The 19,281-nt window shown below is 40.4% G+C and overlaps 2 protein-coding genes across 2 annotated transcripts; both read right to left on the bottom strand.

Annotated features, from left to right (window-relative positions):
• Window positions 1–760: 760 nt before the first annotated feature.
• On the bottom strand, window positions 761–7,862 carry LOC111578457 (zinc finger protein 260-like). The gene is made up of 3 exons (XM_055011176.1): window positions 6,974–7,862; window positions 5,287–6,087; window positions 761–2,341 (listed from the first exon to the last, which is right to left on the bottom strand). The coding sequence occupies exons 1-3, from the start codon at window positions 7,143–7,145 to the stop codon at window positions 1,353–1,355; spliced, it is 1,962 nt and encodes a 653-aa protein (XP_054867151.1). The 5' UTR covers window positions 7,146–7,862; the 3' UTR covers window positions 761–1,352.
• Window positions 7,863–9,025: 1,163 nt separating this feature from the next.
• On the bottom strand, window positions 9,026–18,345 carry LOC111578464 (zinc finger protein 135-like). Its single transcript, XM_055011345.1, has 4 exons — window positions 18,074–18,345; window positions 16,095–17,113; window positions 11,699–11,885; window positions 9,026–11,025 (listed from the first exon to the last, which is right to left on the bottom strand). The coding sequence occupies exons 1-4, from the start codon at window positions 18,243–18,245 to the stop codon at window positions 9,476–9,478; spliced, it is 2,928 nt and encodes a 975-aa protein (XP_054867320.1). The 5' UTR covers window positions 18,246–18,345; the 3' UTR covers window positions 9,026–9,475.
• Window positions 18,346–19,281: the final 936 nt, after the last annotated feature.

Here is a 19,281-nt window from a genome sequence, read left to right as displayed (position 1 = left end):
CATCCATCCATCCATCCATTATCTATACACCGCTTAATCCTCACTAGGGTCGTGGGGGGGGGGCTGGAGTCTATCCCAGCTGACTCGGGCGAAGGCAGGGGACACCCTAGACAGGTCACCAGTCTGTCGCAGGGCTACATACAGAGACAAACAATCACTCTCACATTCACACCTACGGGCAATTTAGAATGATCAGTTAACCTCAGCATATTTTTGGACTGTGGGAGGAAGCCGGAGTACCCGGAGAGAACCCACGCATGCACAGGGAGAACATGCAAACTCCATGCAGAAAGATCCCGGGAAAGCCGGGACGTGAACCAGGGATCTTCTAGCTGCAAGGCGAAAGTGCTAACCACTACACCACTGTGCAGCCCGAATTAGACGGGCACTTTTATGTAATTAATAATCCATTTGACTCATTTAAAATTGTTCGGTAAATTCTTACCATTCTTAATTCTCTACTGGAAAATACTTTGACTCATTTGCTGTTGTTTTAAATGTACTGAATGACGACACAATGAGATCCTACTAAATCAAATAGATGACCTATGTGGTGATAAAAGAAGAAATAAATAGCACAAGATCTTGAGCAAAACAGCACAAACTGCAACACAGCTTCACCTGTTTTAAACATTTCTGGTGTTAACATTTGCAGAGGTGTATCAGCTACTACTAGTAAAACCACGTGTGTGTTGCTTCAAAACATAATAATGTTGGTTATGTCTTTGATATCTGATTCAGAGATATTCTTGCTGGGGCTCTTCATTGTTACACTCATCATTAAATGTGTAAAAGTTCATCTGTTTAAATACATTCAAAACATTTCATGAAGCAGTCATGGAGCTGCATGTTTTATTACAACTTTATTTCACGTGCACATCTCTGCTGCTGCAGTGACACTCTGTTGTGTTCTACTGTCACAATGTCTCAGTATCTTGTTGCCTCCTTTTACTTGAAAGACAACAGAACTCAAGCTGTGTAGATTCCAGCAGTATGTTCACACCTGAACAGCCATGTTCTCTCAGCAGGATGTGAAAATGTTCCAAACAGCTTCACATTATCTCAAATCACTGCTCTGCTGATGAAGGATGTCATGATATCAGAAATATAGTAGTCTGTACTAACACCATATCCATCCAGATATTCAGTTAGGTTCTTCTGACTGCTCCACCACCACCACAGTCCAGACTCCATCTGGTCTAATCATCAAGGACTGCTTACATAATTCCTCACAACTGTTGTTGAAGCACAGTCTAAAGGTGCTTTAAATTTCAGGGATCTACTTTTAACCTGGATCAATTCTTACATGTTGTTTCAAGCTTAGTTCTGATGCTAAGTTTTCCACAGATGTTTCAGGATCGCGGCTTCTCACCTGTGTGGATTCTCATGTGGTCAGTCAAAGGGGAACGCTTAACGAAACTTTTTCCACAGGTTCCACAAGAATACGACTTTCCCATTTTGTGAATTGTCATGTGCTTGTTATGTGCTGATGAACGAGGAAATCTTTTTCCACAGGTGTTACAAACATACGGCTTCTCACCTGTGTGACATCTCATGTGGACGGTCAAATGGGTCCGTTGACTGAATCTTTTTCCACAGCTGTTACAAACATATGGCTTCTCACCTGTATGACATCTCATGTGAGCAGTAAAAGTGCACCGTTGACTAAAGCTTTTTCCACATGTACCACAAGAATATGGCTTCTCACCTGTGTGGGTTCTGTGATGTCTGATTAACTCTGACTTATACTTAAAAGCTTTTCCACACATCTCACATGTTAAAGATTTTGTTGCCTTGTCATTATCACACTGTCTCTCTGACGTTGGAGCATTGTCTACATCATTACTGTGACTGCTGGTACTGTGATGTCTTGGCTTCAGCTTGACATGTCTAGTTGATCCTGAGTCTACATCCTTGCTTCCTTCTTGATCTGGGCTCTCAGCTGCACAAGAGATGTGAAACAGGAGCTGATCAGTGTTTGATTTTGGTTCACTGTGATCACTTTCCTCAGAAGCAGAAGTCACAACAAAGGTATTAGTCTCCTGTTTCAATCCAAGTAGCTCTTCCTCCTGACTGGAGCAGAGTTCATCCTGTTCCTTTTTAATTTGAGGACGTTCTGGGTTTGACTTGTACTGAATGGTGCAGAATTCTTCCTGTTCCTTTTTAATTTGAGAAATCTCTGGGTTTGATTGCTCCAGACTGGTGCAGAGTTCCTCCTGCTGGTCATTAATCAGTGGAAGTTCTGGGTCCTCATGGTCCACCATGGAGTTTCGCTCCTGGTCATGGGGCTGATGGTCAATGAGAGTCTTCTCATTCTCACAGACATAAGACTGTGGGAGCTCTGGAGAGACAAAAGGACAAAAGATAATGGTTACTACTGTGATGATGGGAGAACACACATCTGTCACTTTGTCCAGGACTGGCTGTCTCCAACAAATTCAGCTCAAGAGTCCAATGTTTGACACAAAAATAATTTTATGGTTTATAAATGAAGTCTGAGAGCCATGACACAGCAGCAGGAATGATACAAGCTTCTCCAAATGACTGGACATTTCTATGATCACATTGTTTCACAGTGGATATAGGATCACAAAGAATCTAATGGCAAACACGATTGGGTACTTTTCTACACACCACAAAGACATGTTTGATGTGGATCCAGTAAAATCTGTCTGATAAATCCGCTGACCTTTTCAGCCTTCAAACCTGCCAGGATATTTGGACTTTAATGTTATTCTTATTTTACTGTTGGTGACTGTACTGTTGATTTGACTCATCAGTGAAATCCAATATGTTAACAGTGGAATGCAGTTGAACACATTACTTCTATACTCTCAAACTCTGTACGTACATTTTCTTTAGATCATGAATGATCTCTATACATAGAATTATGCCTCTGGACTGAAATGATGGAATGACTGAGTCCTCTGTCACAGTTTTATTATTAACTGTTTGATAACACAATGCAGTTGGTGTCAGTGTGTAGTAGTTCAGATAAACACTTCCACCACCTCTGAACCGGTAACTTTGGTTCTTGGTTCCAGGGTCAATCAACACAACGATCACCATTTTAAAACTACACACAACATCAACTAACAGACACCATCTTATGAACCCATTCTCTCTTTCTCACAATGTGTCTCAGTTCACCGTTAAATCTTCACCTGAACACTTCATGATGTTCTACATGGTATAATTGGAATTCTTCACCATCAAAACACATAGACACCTATGGACTGTAAGGGGATGTGTGGTTTCCAGATGACATCTGTTGTGTTTCTGAGGGTGTACAGTGTGTACATAAACGAGGGAGGCAGCTATCACGTTTAGCAGGAGAGAAAAGGCGCTTTACTGAGCAGAGCTTGTAAAAAGTACAGCAAACAGGTAGGTGGAGCTAATACGTCACAATACAGTGCTTCCTTAACCATGTGACACCATTGTCCAATTAGGTGGCTACATTTATAATTAAATGATGCATGAGGCAAAATAATACATATTCTTGTCAGAATATTACAACATCCAGCAGTGTGCGCTGACGATCGATCTCCTCCTGGTACTGGACGATGGTTTTTTCAAACTCTGTGAATATTTCTCCAGCAGCAGCAGTTAGTCTGTCCCTGATCAACTCTCTCAGATACTCAACTGCGCTAATATTTCTCAATGATACTATAATACAGATGGTTTATAGCTCAGCCCACACAGCAGTGAAGCCAATTCTGCTCACACTTCTTTGTTTACATCCGCCGGGTGTCAGACTGTGAAGTTCCGGCAGAAACACTAAGTAACTTTCTTCTTCCTCCTTGAATAAGGCAGACTAGACGCATCACTGGCGTATTGCTGCCACCTACTGGATGTAATTCATAGTCCTGAGAGAATCTTAAATATTTCCTTAGTTATGTGGTTATGACAAAGTTCAGCAGTTTCTTCATATTTGTCCAATCCTCCATGTTAAGTAGAAAGAAAAGATTAAAAAGAGTTCATCCAGCTGCTCCTAGACTCTCATGTTTCTTCTATTCTTTCCTCCTTGGTTGCTCTTTGTGCCAAGCTGTCTGCTTCCTCATTGCCCTCCACACCCATATGTGCTGGAACCCAAATAAAACCCACCTCATACTCTGCTCTGTGAATTTGAAACAGTGCTTGAAATATTTGTCATAGAATATCGGGTCTCAATTTGGAGTTACCTTTTTTTTTTTTTTTTTTTTTTTAACTGATGTTAACACGGCTGATGAATTGCTACATATGACTGACTTGACCAGTTTGTTGTCAATCATCCACCAAAGTGCCAATATGATCCCTGATATCTCTGCAGTGAATACTGTCATGCCATCTGGAATTCTGTAAACCCTTTACTTTGAGGAACACAGCTTCACCTCTTTTTTAACATTTCTGGTGTTAACATTTGCAGGGGTGTATCAGCTACTACTAGTAAACCACTTGTGTGTTGCTTCAAAACATAATAATGTTGGTTATGTCTTTGATATCTGATTCAGAAATATTCTTGCTGGGGCTCTTCAGTGTTACACTCATTATTAAACAACTTGGAAATGTTCATCTGTTTAAATACATTCAAAACATTTCATGAAGCAGTCATGGAGCTGCATGTTTTATTTCAACTTTGTTTCACGTGCACATCTCTGCTGCAGTGACACACTGTTGTGTCCTACTGTCACAATGTCTCAGTATCTTGTTGCCTCCTTTTACTTGAAAGACAACAGAACTCAGGCTGTGTAGATTCCAGCAGTATGTTCACACCTGAACAGCCATGTTCTCTCAGCAGGATGTGAAAATGTTCCAAACATCTTCACAATATCTCAAATCACTGCTCTGCTGATGAAGGATGTCATGATATCAGAAATATAGTAGTCTGTACTAACACCATATCCATCCAGATATTCAGTTTGGTTCTTCTGACTGCTCCACCACCACCACAGTCCAGACTCCATCTGGTCTAATCATCAAGGATTGCTTACATACTTCCTCACAATTGTTGTTGAAGCACAGTCTAAAGGTGCTTTAAATTTCAGGGATCTACTTTAAACCTGTACCAATTCTTACATGTTGTATCAAGCTTAGTTCAGACATGTTTTCCACAGATGTTTCAGGATCATGACTTCTGACCTGTGTGGATTCTCATGTGGATTTTCAAACTAGCAGTATGACGGAAACTTTCTCCACAGATTCCACAAGAATACAGCATCTCACCTATGTGACGTCTCAAGTGGACAGTCAAAAAGCCCTGTTGAATGAACCTTTTTCCACAGGTGTTACAAACATACGGCTTCTCACCTGTGTGATGTCTCATGTGGTCAGTCAAAGAGCCCCGTTGAGTGAAGCTTTTTCCACAGGTTCCACAAGAATATGGCTTCTCACCAGTGTGACATCTCATGTGGGCAGTCAAATTGGAACGTTGAGTGAAGCATTTTCCACAGATTTCACAAGAATACGGCTTCTCACCTGTGTGGGTTCTGTGATGTGTGATTAAATTTGACTTATACCTAAAGGCTTTTCCACAGACACCACATGTTAGAGATTTTGTTGCCTTGTCATTATCACACTGTCTCTCTGACGTTGGAGCATTGTCTACATCATTACTGTGACTGCTGGTACTGTGATGTCTTGACTTCAGCTTGATACAGCTAGTTGATCCTGAGTCTACATTCTTGCTTCCATCCTGATCTGGGCTCTCAGCTGCAAAAGAGATGTGAAACAGGAGCTGATCATTGCTTGGTTTTGGTTCACTGTGGTCACTTTCCTCATCATCAGGAGTCATCGCAAAGGGATCAGTCTCCTGTTTCAATCCAAGTTGCTCTTCCTCCTGACTGGAGCAGAGTTCATCCTGTTCCTTTTTAATTTGAGGACGCTCTGGATTTGACTTGTTCTGAATGGTGCAGAATTCTTCCTCTTCTCTTTTAATTTGAGAAATCTCTGGGTTTGATTGCTCCAGACTGGTGCAGAGTTTCTCCTGCTGGTCTTTAATCTGTGGAGGTTCTGGATCATCATGGTCCACCATGGAGTTTCTCTCCTGGTCATGGGGCTGATGGTCAACGAGAGTCTTCTCATTCTCACAGACATAAGACTGTGGGAGCTCTGGAGGGACAAAGGGACAAAAGATAGTGGTTACTACTGTGATGATGGGAGAACACACATCTGTCACTTTGTCCAGGACTGGCTGTCTCCAACAAATTCAGCTTAATAGTCAAATGTCTGACGCAAAAAGAATTTTATGGTTTCTAAATGAAGTCTGAGAGCCATGACACAGCAGCAGGAATGATACAAGCTTCTCCAAATGACTGGACATTTCTATGAACATGTGATTCCAAGCTGGATATAGGATCACAAATAATCTAATGGAAAACACCACTGGGTACTTTTCTACACACCACACTGAGGTTTGATGTGGATCCAGTAAAATCTGTCTGATAAATCCGCTGACCTTTTCAGCCTTCAAACCTGCCAGGATATTTGGATTTTAATGTTATTCTTATTTTACTGTTGGTTACTGTACTGTTGATCTGACTCATCAGTGAAATCCAATATGTTAACAGTGGAATGCAGTTGAACACATTACTTCGATACTCTCTAACTCTGTACGTACATTTTCTTTAGCTCATGAATGATCTTTATACATAGAATTATGCCTCTGGACTGAAATCACGGAATGACTGAGTCCTCTGTCACAGTTTTATTATGAACTGTTTGATAACACAATGCAGTTGGTGTCAGTGTGGAGTAGTTCAGATAAACACTTCCAGCACCTCTGAACAGGTAACTTTGGTTCTTGGTTCCAGGGTCAATCAACACAACGATCACCATTTTAAAACTACACACAACATCAACTAACAGACACCATATTATGAACCCATTCTCTCTTTCTCACAATGTGTCTCAGTTCACCGTTAACTATTCACCTGAACACTTCATGATGTTCTACATGGTATAATTGGAATTCTTCATCATCAAAACACATACACACCTATGGATTGTAAGGGGATGTGTGGTTTCCAGATGACATCCAGCAGTCTGCGCTGACGATCGATCTCCTCCTGGTACTGGACGATGGTTTTTTCAAACTCTGTGAATATTTCTCCAGCAGCAGCAGTTAGTCTGTCCCTGATCAACTCTCTCAGATGCTCAACTGAACACATCGTTACTTTAATGCTCTAATATATCTCACTCATACTATAATCCAGCCGTTTCATAGCTCAGTCCACACAGCAGTAAAGCTAACTCTGCTCATGCTTCTTTGTTTAAATCCGCCGGGTGTCACGTTATGAAGTTCCGGCAGAAACACTAAGTAACTTTCTTCTTCCTCCTTGAATAAGGCAGACTAGACGCATCACTGGCGTATTGCTGCCACCTACTGGATGTTATTCATAGTCCTTGGAGAATCTTAAATATTTCCTGAGTTATGTGGTTTTGACAAAGTTCAGAAGTTTCTTCATATTTGTCCACTCCTGCATGTTAAGTAGAAAGCAAAGATTAAAAGCAGTTCATCCAGCTGCTCCTAGACTCCCATGTTTATTCTGTTCTTTCCTCCTTGGTTGTTCTTTGTGCCAAGCTATCTGCTTCCTCATTGCCCTCCACACCCATATGTGCTGGAACCCAAATAAAACCCACCTCATACTCTGCTCTGTGAATTTGAAACAGTGCTTGAAATATTTCTAATAGAATATCGGGTCTGAATTTGGAGTTAGCGTTTTCTTGTTTTTTTTGGGTTTTTTTTACTGATGTTAATATGGCTGATGAATCGCTACATATGACTGACTTGACCAGTTTGTTGTCCATCATCCACCAAAGTGCCAATATGATCCCTGATATCTCTGCAGTGAATACTGTCATGCCATCTGGAATTCTAAAGCCTTTACTTTGAGGAAGGCAAACAGTTTTTTGACCATGTGGCTGCATCAAGGAACTAGGCCTTCTTTTTAGTGTAAATCTTTATTATATTTCAATTTCTCTGTAATCCATCAACAATAAATGCAATAAACAGTCACTGGGACGACTGGATCCACTTCTACTCCTCATCTTTCATCTGCATGTGACAAAACTAAATCCAACTCAGCCATCAGTAGTAGTCAAGCAGCAGACTAAAGGGGTTTGCTGAAATTACTATTACAGTTGGATTGAAGCTAGTTTCATGGAGGATCCTTGGATTTATTGGGTTTTCTATGTATGATATTGTTGGCTCTTAGCCTCAACCATTAAGTCTGTCACTTTAGTTTATCTTTCATAAAACATAATATAGGAGCTTTAACTTAATATTTGAATTAGTCAGGAACTTTTATGTAATTAGTAATACTGTGGACTCATTTAAAATTTTTCGGTAAATTCTTAACATACTTAATTCTCTACTGGAAAATACTTTGACTCATTTGCTGTTGTTTTAAATGTACTGAATGAGGACACAATGAGATTCTACTAACAAATCAAACAGAGGACCCATGTGGTGATAAAAGAAGAAATAAATAGCACAAGATCTTGATCAAAACAGCAGAAACTGCAACACAGCTTCACATGTTTTTAACATTTCTGGTGTTAACATTGGCAGAAGTGTATCAGCTACTACTAGTAAAACCATGTGTGTTGCTTCAAAACATAATAATGTTGGTTATGTCTTTGATATCTGATTCAGAGATATTCTTGCTGGGGCTCTTCATTGTTACACTCATCATCAAATGTGTAAATGTTCATCTGTTTAAATACATTCAAAGCATTTCATGAAGCAGTCATGGAGCTGCACATATTTTATTACAACTTTGTTTCATGTGCACATCTCTGCTGCAGTGACACTCTGTTGTGTCCTACTGTCACAATATCTCAGTATCTTAAATCTGTGGATGTTCTCAGTCATCCAGGTCATGATAAGTCTCAAGCAAGCATAAGTTATGGCAACTGGACTAACCTCGTGTGAGTCGAAAACGTTTCACCTCTCATCCAAGAGGCTTCTTCAGTTCTGAAGTTCAGAACTGAAGAAGCCTCTTGTATGAGAGGTGAAACGTTTTCGACTCACACGAGGTTAGTCCAGTTGCCATAACTTATGCTTGCTTGAGACATCTCAGTATCTTGTTGCCTCCTTTTACCTGAAAGACAACAGAACTCAAGCTGTGTAGATTCCAGCAGTATGTTCACACCTGAACAGCCATGTTCTTTCAGCAGGATGTGAAAATGTTCCAAACAGCTTCATAATATCTCAAATCACTGCTCTGCTGATGAAGGATGTCATGATATCAGAAATATAGTAGTCTGTACTAACACCATATCCATCCAGATATTCAGTTTGGTTCTTCTGACTGCTCCACCACCACCACAGTCCAGACTCCATCTGGTCTAATCATCAAGGACTGCTTACACACTTTCTGACAATTTTTGATGAAAGGTGCTTTAAATTTCAGGGATCTACTTTTAACCTGTATCAATTCTTACATGTTGTTTCAAGCTTAGTTCTGACGCTAAGTTTTCCACAGATGTTTCAGGATCACGGCTTCTCACCTGTATGGATTCTCATGTGGTCAGTCAAATGGGAACGCTGAATGAAGCTTTTTCCACAGGTTCCACAAGAATACGGCTTTCCCATTTTGTGAATTGTCATGTGCCTCTTATGTACTGATGAGTGAGAAAACCTTTTTCCGCAGGTGTTACAAACATACGGCTTCTCACCTGTGTGACATCTGATGTGTACAGTCAAATTGGTCTGTCGACTGAAGCTTTTTCCACATATACCACAAGAATATGGCTTCTCACCAGTGTGAAATCTCATGTGGACAGTCAAATAGGACCTTTGAGTGAAGCTTTTTCCACAGGTTCCACAAGAATATGGCTTCTCACCAGTGTGAAATCTCATGTGGGCAGTCAAATGGGACCTTTGAGTGAAGCTTTTTCCACAGGTTCCACAAGAATATGGCTTCTCACCTGTGTGAAATCTCATGTGGCCAGTCAAATGGGACCTTTGAGTGAAGCTTTTTCCACAGGTTCCACAAGAATATGGCTTCTCACCAGTGTGAAATCTCATGTGGCCAGTCAAATGGGACCTTTGAGTGAAGCTTTTTCCACAGGTTCCACAAGAATATGGCTTCTCACCAGTGTGAAATCTCATGTGGTCAGTCAAATGGGAACGTTGAACGAAACTTTTTCCACAGGTTCCACAAGAATACGCCTTTCTCATTTTGTGAATTGCCATGTGCCTATATTGTGCTGATGAGCGGGAAAATCTTTTTCCACAGGTGTTACAAACATACGGCTTCTCACCTGTGTGACATCTCATGTGGGCAGTCAAATTGGTTTGTCGACTGAAGCGTTTTCCACAGCTTACACAAGAATACGGCTTCTCACCTGTGTGGGTTCTGTGATGTGTGATTAAATCTGACTTATACCTAAAAGCTTTTCCACAAATCTCACATGTTAAAGATTTTGTTGCCTTGTCATTATCACACTGTCTCTCTGACACTGGAGCATTGTCTACATCATTACTGTGACTGCTGGTACTGTGATGTCTTGGCTTCAGCTTGACATGTCTAGTTGATCCTGAGTCTACATCCTTGCTTCCTTCCTGATCTGGGCTCTCAGCTGCACAAGAGATGTGAAACAGGAGCTGATCAGTGTTTGGTTTTGGTTCACTGTGGTCACTTTCCTCATCATCAGGAGTCATCACAAAGGCATTAGTCTCCTGTTTCAATCCAAGTTGCTCTTCCTCCTGACTGGAGCAGAGTTCCTCTTGTTCTGTTTTAATTATTAGAAGCTCTGTGTTTGACTGATTCAGAATGGCGCACAGTTCTTCCTGTTCCATTTTAATTTCAAGAAGCTCTGGGTTTGATTGGACCAGATTGGTGCAGAATTCTTCCTCTTCCCTTTTAATTTGAGGAAGCTCTGGATTTGATTGCCATAGAATGCTGCAGAGTTCCTCCTGCTGGTCATTAATCAGTGGAGGCTTTGGGTCATCATGGTCCACCATGGAGTTTCTCTCCTGGTCATGGGGCTGATGGTCAATGAGAGTCTTCTCATTCTCACAGACATAAGACTGTGGGAGCTCTGGAGGGACAAAGGGACAAAAGATAGTGGTTACTACTGTGAGGATGGGAGAACACACATCTGTCACTTTTTCCAGGACTGTCTGTCTCCAACAAATTCAGCTCAAGAGTCGAATGTTTCATGGAAAAAGAATTTTATGGTTTATAAATGAAGTCTGAGAGCCATGACACGGCAGCAGGAATGATACAAGCATCTCCAAATGACTGGACATTTCTATGAACACATTGTTTCACAGTGGACATACGATCACAAAGATTCAAATGGTAAACACCACTGGGTACTTTTCTACACACCACAAAGACATGTTTGATGTGGATCCATTAAAATGTGTCTGAAAAAAGCTGCTGTCCTTTTCAGCCTTCAAACCTGTCAGGACATTTGGATTTTAATGTTATTCTTATTTTTCCTTTGGTTACTGTACTGTTGATTTGATTCATCAGTGAAATCCAATATGTTAATAGTGGAATACAGTTGAACACATTATTTTTATGCTTCTATGCTCTCTAGGATCACCATTTTAAAACTCCACACATCAACTAACAGACACCATATCATGAACCCATTCTCTCTTTCTCACAATGTGTCTCAGTTCACCGTTAAATCTTCACCTGAACACTTCTTGATGTTCTACATGGTATATTTGGAATTCTTCATCATCAAAACACATACACACCTATGGATTGTAAGGGGATGTGTGGTTTCCAGATGACATCCAGCAGTCTGCGCTGACGATCGATCTCCTCCTGGTACTGGACGATGGTTTTTTCAAACTCTGTGAATATTTCTCCAGCAGCAGCAGTTAGTCTGTCCCTGATCAACTCTCTCAGATACTCAACTGAACACATCGTTACTTTAATGCTCTAATATTTCTCAATGATACTATAACACAGCCGTTTTAGAGCTCAGTCCACACAGCAGTAAAGCTAACTCTGCTCATGCTTCTTTGTTTACATCCGCCGGGTGTCACGTTATGAAGCTCCGGCAGAAACACGAAGTAACTTTCTTCTTCCTCCTTGAATAAGGCAGACTAGACGCATCACTGGCGTATTGCTGCCACCTACTGGACCTTATTCATAGTCCTGAGAGAATCCTCTATTTTCTGATACAGTCTTGTGGTTATGAGAAAGTTCAGAAGTTTCTTCATATTTGTCCACTCCTGCATGTAAAGTAGAAAGCAAAGATTAAAAGCAGTTCATCCAGCTGCTCCTAGACTCCCATGTTTATTCTGTTCTTTCCTCCTTGGTTGTTCTTTGTACCAATCTATCTGCTTCCTCATTGCCCTCCACACCCATATGTGCTGGAACCCAAATAAAACCCACCTCACACCCTGCTCTGTGAATTTGAAACAGTGCTTGAAATATTTCTAATAGAATATCCTGTCTGTATTTGAAGTTAGCTTCTTTATTGGTTAACACGGCTGATGAATCGCTATATATGACTGACTTGACCAGTTTGTTGTCCATCACCCACCAAAGTGCCAATATGATCCCTGATATCGCTGCAGTGAATACTGTCATGCCATCTGGAATTCTAAAGCCTTTTCTGATCTTGAAATGGGTGATAAAAGAATAAATAAATAGCACAAGATCTTTCTCAAAACAGCAAAAACTGCAACACAGCTTCACCTCTTTTTAGCATTTGCAGGGGTGTATCAGCTACTACTGGTAAAACCACTTGTGTGTTGCTTCAAAACATAATAATGTCGGTTATGTCTTTGATATCTGATTCAGAGATATTCTTGCTGGGGCTCTTCAATGTTACACTCATTATTAAACAACGTGTAAATGTTCATCTGTTTAAATACATTCAAAACATTTCAAGAAGCAATCATGGAGCTGCATGTTTTATTACAACTTTATTTCACGTGCACATCTCCTCTGCTGCAGTGACACTCTGTTGTGTCCTACTGTCACAATGTCTCAGTATCTTGTTGCCTCCTTTTACTTGAAAGACAACAGAACTCAAGCTGTGTAGATTCCAGCAGTATGTTCACACCTGAACAGCCATGTTCTCTCAGCAGGATGTGAAAATGTTCCAAACATCTTCACAATATCTCAAATCACTGCTCTGCTGATGAAAGATGTCATGATATCAGAAATATAGTAGTCTGTACTAACACCATATCCATCCAGATATTCAGTTTGGTTCTTCTGCCTGCTCCACCGCCACCAAAGTCCAGACTCCATCTGGTCTAATCATCAAGGATTGCTTACATAATTCCACACAATTGTTGTTGAGGCACAGACTAAAGGTGCTTTACATCTCAAAGACCTACTTTTAACCTGTATCAATTCTTACGTTGTTTCAACATACCCGTGCCCGAATTATTTCCCCCCACAAATGTTTCAGGATGATGACTTCTCACCTGTGTGAGTTTTCATGTGGATTTTCAAACTACCAAGCAGACTGAAACTTTTTCCACAGGTTTTACAAGAGCGCGGCTCTTGTAAAACCTATACTCTCTCTGTATGTGCACTTTCTTTAGATCATGAATTTTCTTCATACATGGAATTATGAAATGACAGAATGACTGAGTCCTCTGTCACAGTTTTATTATTAACTGTTTGACAACACAATGCAGTTGGTGTCAGTGTGGAGTAGTTAAGATAAACACTTCCAGCACCTCTGAACAGGTAACTTTGGTTCTTGGTTCCAGGGTCAATCAACACAACGATCACCATTTTAAAACTCCACACAACATCAACTAACAGACACCATATTATGACATGCAGAGACCCATAAACTATATTTGAAACCATTTCTGAAATTCAAAACATAAAATAACACAAACACCAACACAAAACTTTGTTTAAATTCCTTTGTTTATGTTTACATGTTTTAAAGAAACTTTTATCCTTGAATGAAGGACACAACTCAAAGAAAAAAAGACCTATGTACAGAGGATGGACACTTCCACCAGTGTGATTAGTTTCATTGATTATTGAGGGGAAAAAAATGCAGAATCTCAATTATTTCTTCTCCAGTTTTCAGGTCAGAGTTTCTTGTGTTCTGAAATGTTTCAATGAAAATGAAACCTACCCCACTGTACATAAAAACACATCATCACAGGTTGTTGCACCAAATCCTGACATCTCAGCTCAAGTTTAACTCTGGTTTAACTCTGGAGGTCCATTATTTTATTGACGCTATCTCTTAAACACTAGTAACTGTAAAAAAAAAATAAAATAAAATACGGGTATAAATGAAAGACAATCACACTGCAAATCCTCTGACAACAAGCCACGGTGAAATATAGAGGATCCACTCTGCAAATTAAAACATATGGACAATAATGACAATAAAGAAGGATCCAAGAAATCATGTACAAAACAGAATTATTACTGGACAAGTGACTGATGGTCAATCAGTAAGTGAATGAATGAGAGCTGCAATAGAGACTCACACACTGTTCATCAAAGCTGTGAGAGGAAGGAGGAAAGGATAAAAACACCAACTGTAACTCAGGTACAGCAAGACATAAACTTTCAGCGGCGTTTCATCCAAAAAACAGACAAATTCTCCAGTCTGTCACTTTGTTTCTGCTCACAATAAGAGGTAGGGGACACATTAAACATGATCAGTTTCACTGAGAAAAACTAGATCACAAAGTTTCATCTATTCTGAATGGAATAGAACTCTTTACAGCTGCTTTACAGAGATCTTTATTGATTCATGTATTTCTCAGTGTGTTCTGTTCATCCCCAGAGTGTAAATGGGAAGACAAAGCGATCCAGCCACCAGGAGACGTCATTACTGCTAAAGGAAACAGTTACACTGGACTGTGCTTTTGAGACCAGTTAGACAGGCCTTACTTTCTTTTGGTACAAATATGAAGTAAATGTTTACTCGAAGTATATGATGAAATGTTCCTTCAAATCAGTGGATAAAGCTCCAAAGCTACGGGAGGACAGATTTCATACAGAAATCCAGAGTAAGTCAGTTCATCTGAAGGTCCAGGAGCTTCAGCTGCATCACTCTGTGGTGCTGTGAAGCCCACAGTGACAGCAAACCCCACAACTTCAAAAATCTTTGGAGCAAAGACAGCAGAATATTCCAGAATATCCACTAGAGCATCCGTTAACACTCTGCTGCACTCCAATAGACAGTTAGAATACAGTCTGGATGTTTTGTCCTGATGGTTGAACAGAAGGAGAAGGAACCAACAGAACATCAGCTGTGTCAAATACCAAAGAAAGTCTTAGACTGAAACTATAACAAACCTACAAACCTCTGTTACATTCCAAATGCAAAAAAATAGTCATTTTACTCACACCAAACGTCTTTATCTCCCACTGGAACAATGGCATTTTGCAGTGTGGACTAACACGACAAGAGTACATGACAGTATGGGTGTCAACAGCAGAGGAACAGAGGTCTACCTTTTCAGTTGAAAATGAAGTTCAGCAAAAGTTTCATGAGGAAGACCACCTCATGTCCATTTCATTTCTTTGGATTCTCTCTCTCTCTCTCTCTCTCAGCATGCCATCAGGTGAACAAAGTGTTCCATCCTCAGTTAGACTAAACCTCCACGTGAGAAGCTATCATTTACCTGCTGTCAGCTGACATTTCAGTGTCAGACTGATGCTGTCCTCCACTTCCAGTTTTCATCTGAAACAGTGCCCACGAATGAAGAAAACATCATTTCCCTTCTCATCACATCCATCCATATGTTCACCTTGGTTCTTCTGTCTGTTCCACCACCACAGTCCAGACTTCATCCGATCTAATCGTAAAGGACTGCTCATGTATTTCCTTAGCATTTTCCTTAATGCACACACTATGTCAAATACACCGGGTACTCTCTCAGCTCTTCTTTTGTTTGAGTTAAAAGCATTAATAGATCAGAAGATAGAGGCCCTTCCTCCCCTGTACAGTCTTTTTCTCCATGCTGGCAGTTGAGCACCAGCAGAAAGAATTTTGATGTCCAGCTGATTAAGGACCTCACAGTCAGTGTTAAAGCTCAGTCTGAAGGTGCTTTCAATCCCAAAGATCTACTTTTAACCTGTACCAATTCTTACAAGTTGTTTCAATCTTAGTGCCCGGATTATTTCCCCCCAACAAATGTTTCAGGACGATGACTTCTCACCTGTATGAGTTTTCATGTGGACTTTCAAACTACCAAGCTGACTGAAACTTTTTCCGCAGGTTTTACACGAGTACGGCTTTTCACCTGTGTGAGTTCTTACATGGACTTTCAAATCCGATGTGCTATTAAATCTTTCCCCACAGGTGTTGCAGGGGTAGGGCTTCTCACCTGTGTGAGTTCTCATGTGGACAGTCAAATTACTACTCGAAGTGAAACATTTACCACATGTTGTACAAGAATATGGCCTTTCACCGGTGTGGACTGACATATGATTTCTAAGCCCTGATAATCTACTAAATGTTTTTCCACAAGTGTTACAAAGGAATAGCTTCTCACCTGTGTGGGTTGCTGCATGTCTCTTAAAAGTTGAAAGATCACAAAATCTTTTCCCACACGTATTACAAAGGTGAGGTTTCTCACCTGTGTGAATCTGCATGTGGACTTTCAAACTGCAGTTGTGACGGAAACCTTTCCCACAGGTGTTACAAATGTGCGGCTTTTCACCTGTGTGGATTCTATGGTGTCTCCTCATTTTGGATTTATCTTGAAAGGTTTTTCCACAGACGTCACATGTTAGAGACTTTTTCCCTGCGTCAGTATCACAGTGAGCTTCGGACATGAAAGGAGAGCTGAGGGACAGGAGCTGCTCACTGTTTGGTTCTGGTTCACTGTAGTCACTTTCCTCAAAAGTTGAGGTCACCATAAATGTATCAATCTCCTGCTTTAGTACAAGAGGCTCTCCCACATGACTAGTGCAGAGTTTCTCCTGTTCCACTTTAATCGGCAGAGGTTCTAGGTCATCCTGATCCAGACTGGTGCAGAGTTCTTCCTGTTCCTCTTTCATCAGTGAAGGCCCGAAGTCCCCATGGTCCGGACTAGTGCAGAGTTCCTCCTGTTCCTCTTTAATGTATGGATGCTCTGGCTCCTCATGGGCCATACTGGAGTTTCTGTCCTGGTTCAAGAATTGTTGCTCAGCAAGGACCTTGTGTTGCTGTGGGAGATCTGGGGGTAGAAACAGACACAATAAAATGTTACTATGTGACATTCAGGGTTGGCTGTTAACATTTAGTTAGTCCACACTCTGCAGATCCGACTTTGACAACTTGTTTGGCTAATCATCTTGAAAAATGGCAATAAATAGGCAAATTATGATCTCAACATTGATTAAAAAAATTGCGATTATCATTTAACCATAATCATGTAGCTCAAGGTCGGTTGAATGGAAATATCCTGACAACAGCAAGGATGACTGTTGACTGAAAACAGGTACTCAACATTGCAACTTCGTTTGAAAACACTTTGGATACCTTTGCCAGTGTTGCACCATATGAGAAACAAACACACACACACACACACACACACACACACACACACACACACACACACACACACACACACACACACACACATTAAAAATTCTCAATTATAAAATGTCATATTTTACGGCAACATCAGCCCAGTCATTCTATAAAATAGTTTTTTTCCCCAACACCAACAGTTAAGTCATCTGGTAACTCTAGATTTTCTTTCAAATGGGACAACATATTGAAGGAAAACTAATATTGCAGAATCGGGGTTGTTTCTTGTTTGTTTGTTTTGGCAATATCGTGAAACCTAAAAATACGACGATATTTATCCATTACTTGTTCCACATAGTCTGCAGGGCTTTTTTTTTTTTTTGCAGCTTCTTCGCCCTCCTTCATATTTACACTTCCACGTTGGTTTAAGATTTGCCATTTTTGCTCTAGACCGGAACATGTTTGTGACGGGTCGTCTGGGTCCATCACACTCCCTAGACCCAGAAATCCTGGTTGACTTATCGAGCTAATAACTAGCTTTGTGTGACTGCGGTTGATCGGTTCAGTGAAGCCAGAACACAAACACCCATCCCGGGTAGTCGAGGATTCTGGTTTACAAAGGTGGTGGTTGTATTCCACTAGAAAACAGAGGTGTGTTCCAGACCTGTGGTTTGTAAGGGGATGTGTGGTTTCCAGATGACATCCAGCAGTCTGCGCTGACGATCGATCTCCTCCTGGTACTGGACGATGGTTTTTTCAAACTCTGTGAATATTTCTCCAGCAGCAGCAGTTAGTCTGTCGCTGATCAACTCTCTCAGATACTCAACTGAACACATCGTTACTTTAACGCTCTAATATTTCTCTCTGATACTATAATACAGCCGTTTTATAGCTGAGCAGTGAAGCTAATGCAGCTGCCGCCTCTTCTTTGTCTACTTTTTCTTCCTCTGCTGAGGTTTGCGGCTGAGTGGAAGCACCAGTGGAGTGTGTCTGCCCCCTACAGGTCATTGGTGGAATTGCACGAACAGTTCAATCCTTCAGAGCATCGTTGTTCTTTGTTGCTTTATTATTATTATTATTATTGTTATTATTATTATTGTTATTATTATTATTATTATTATTATTATTATTATTATTATTATTAGTAGTAGTAGTAGTAGTAGTAGTAGTAGTAGTAGTAGTAGTAGTAGTAGTAGTAGTAGTAGTAGTAGTAGTAGTAGTAGTAGTAGTAGTATCATTATTATAAGACTTAGATTGAAGTTATTAATCCCTGGAGGGAAATTCAGTTGTTACAGCAGCATGGATATTCAACAAAGAGGTAAACAATGAAACAGCACAGCAAATTAGGGAAGGTTAAATAGTGAAGGAAAAATAAAATAAGATTTTATAAATGTAGAAAATATAGAAAAATCAGCAGAATGTGTTTGAATGTGCAGATGACATAAGTAGGTGCAGATGAGTTTACAGATATAATGAATGGCGTTTAGTATGTAAAGTGTCCAGTATGTAAAATGGTTTCATCAGCAGGCACAGTGATAAATATTACTATCTTTATTATTATTATTATCCATCCATCCATTGCCTATACATTGCTTAATCCTCATTACGGTCACGGGGGGCCTGGAGTCTAGCCACAATGGGTTGGTGTTAAAAACTGCTGATGAATTATTCCCTTTTAAAAAGCATATTAGTGTCCCGCTCTGGCCACTGATTAAACCACTAAACACTCAGCTATTTGTGTCTGACAGCTACATGTTCAGAGTTTGTTGTTAGTCTAAGATACATTCCCTTCTGGAACTCTACACCGTTGCTTCCTCTAAAATGTGCAAATTTACACCTGGTCTGGATTTTATCGGCACACTTTCCAGTACA

This window comes from Amphiprion ocellaris, chromosome 6, assembly GCF_022539595.1.
Source record: "Amphiprion ocellaris isolate individual 3 ecotype Okinawa chromosome 6, ASM2253959v1, whole genome shotgun sequence".
Taxonomy (NCBI): domain Eukaryota; kingdom Metazoa; phylum Chordata; class Actinopteri; family Pomacentridae; genus Amphiprion; species Amphiprion ocellaris.
Note: the sequence above shows the minus strand (reverse complement) of the source record. Positions and strands in the feature narration are given on the sequence as shown.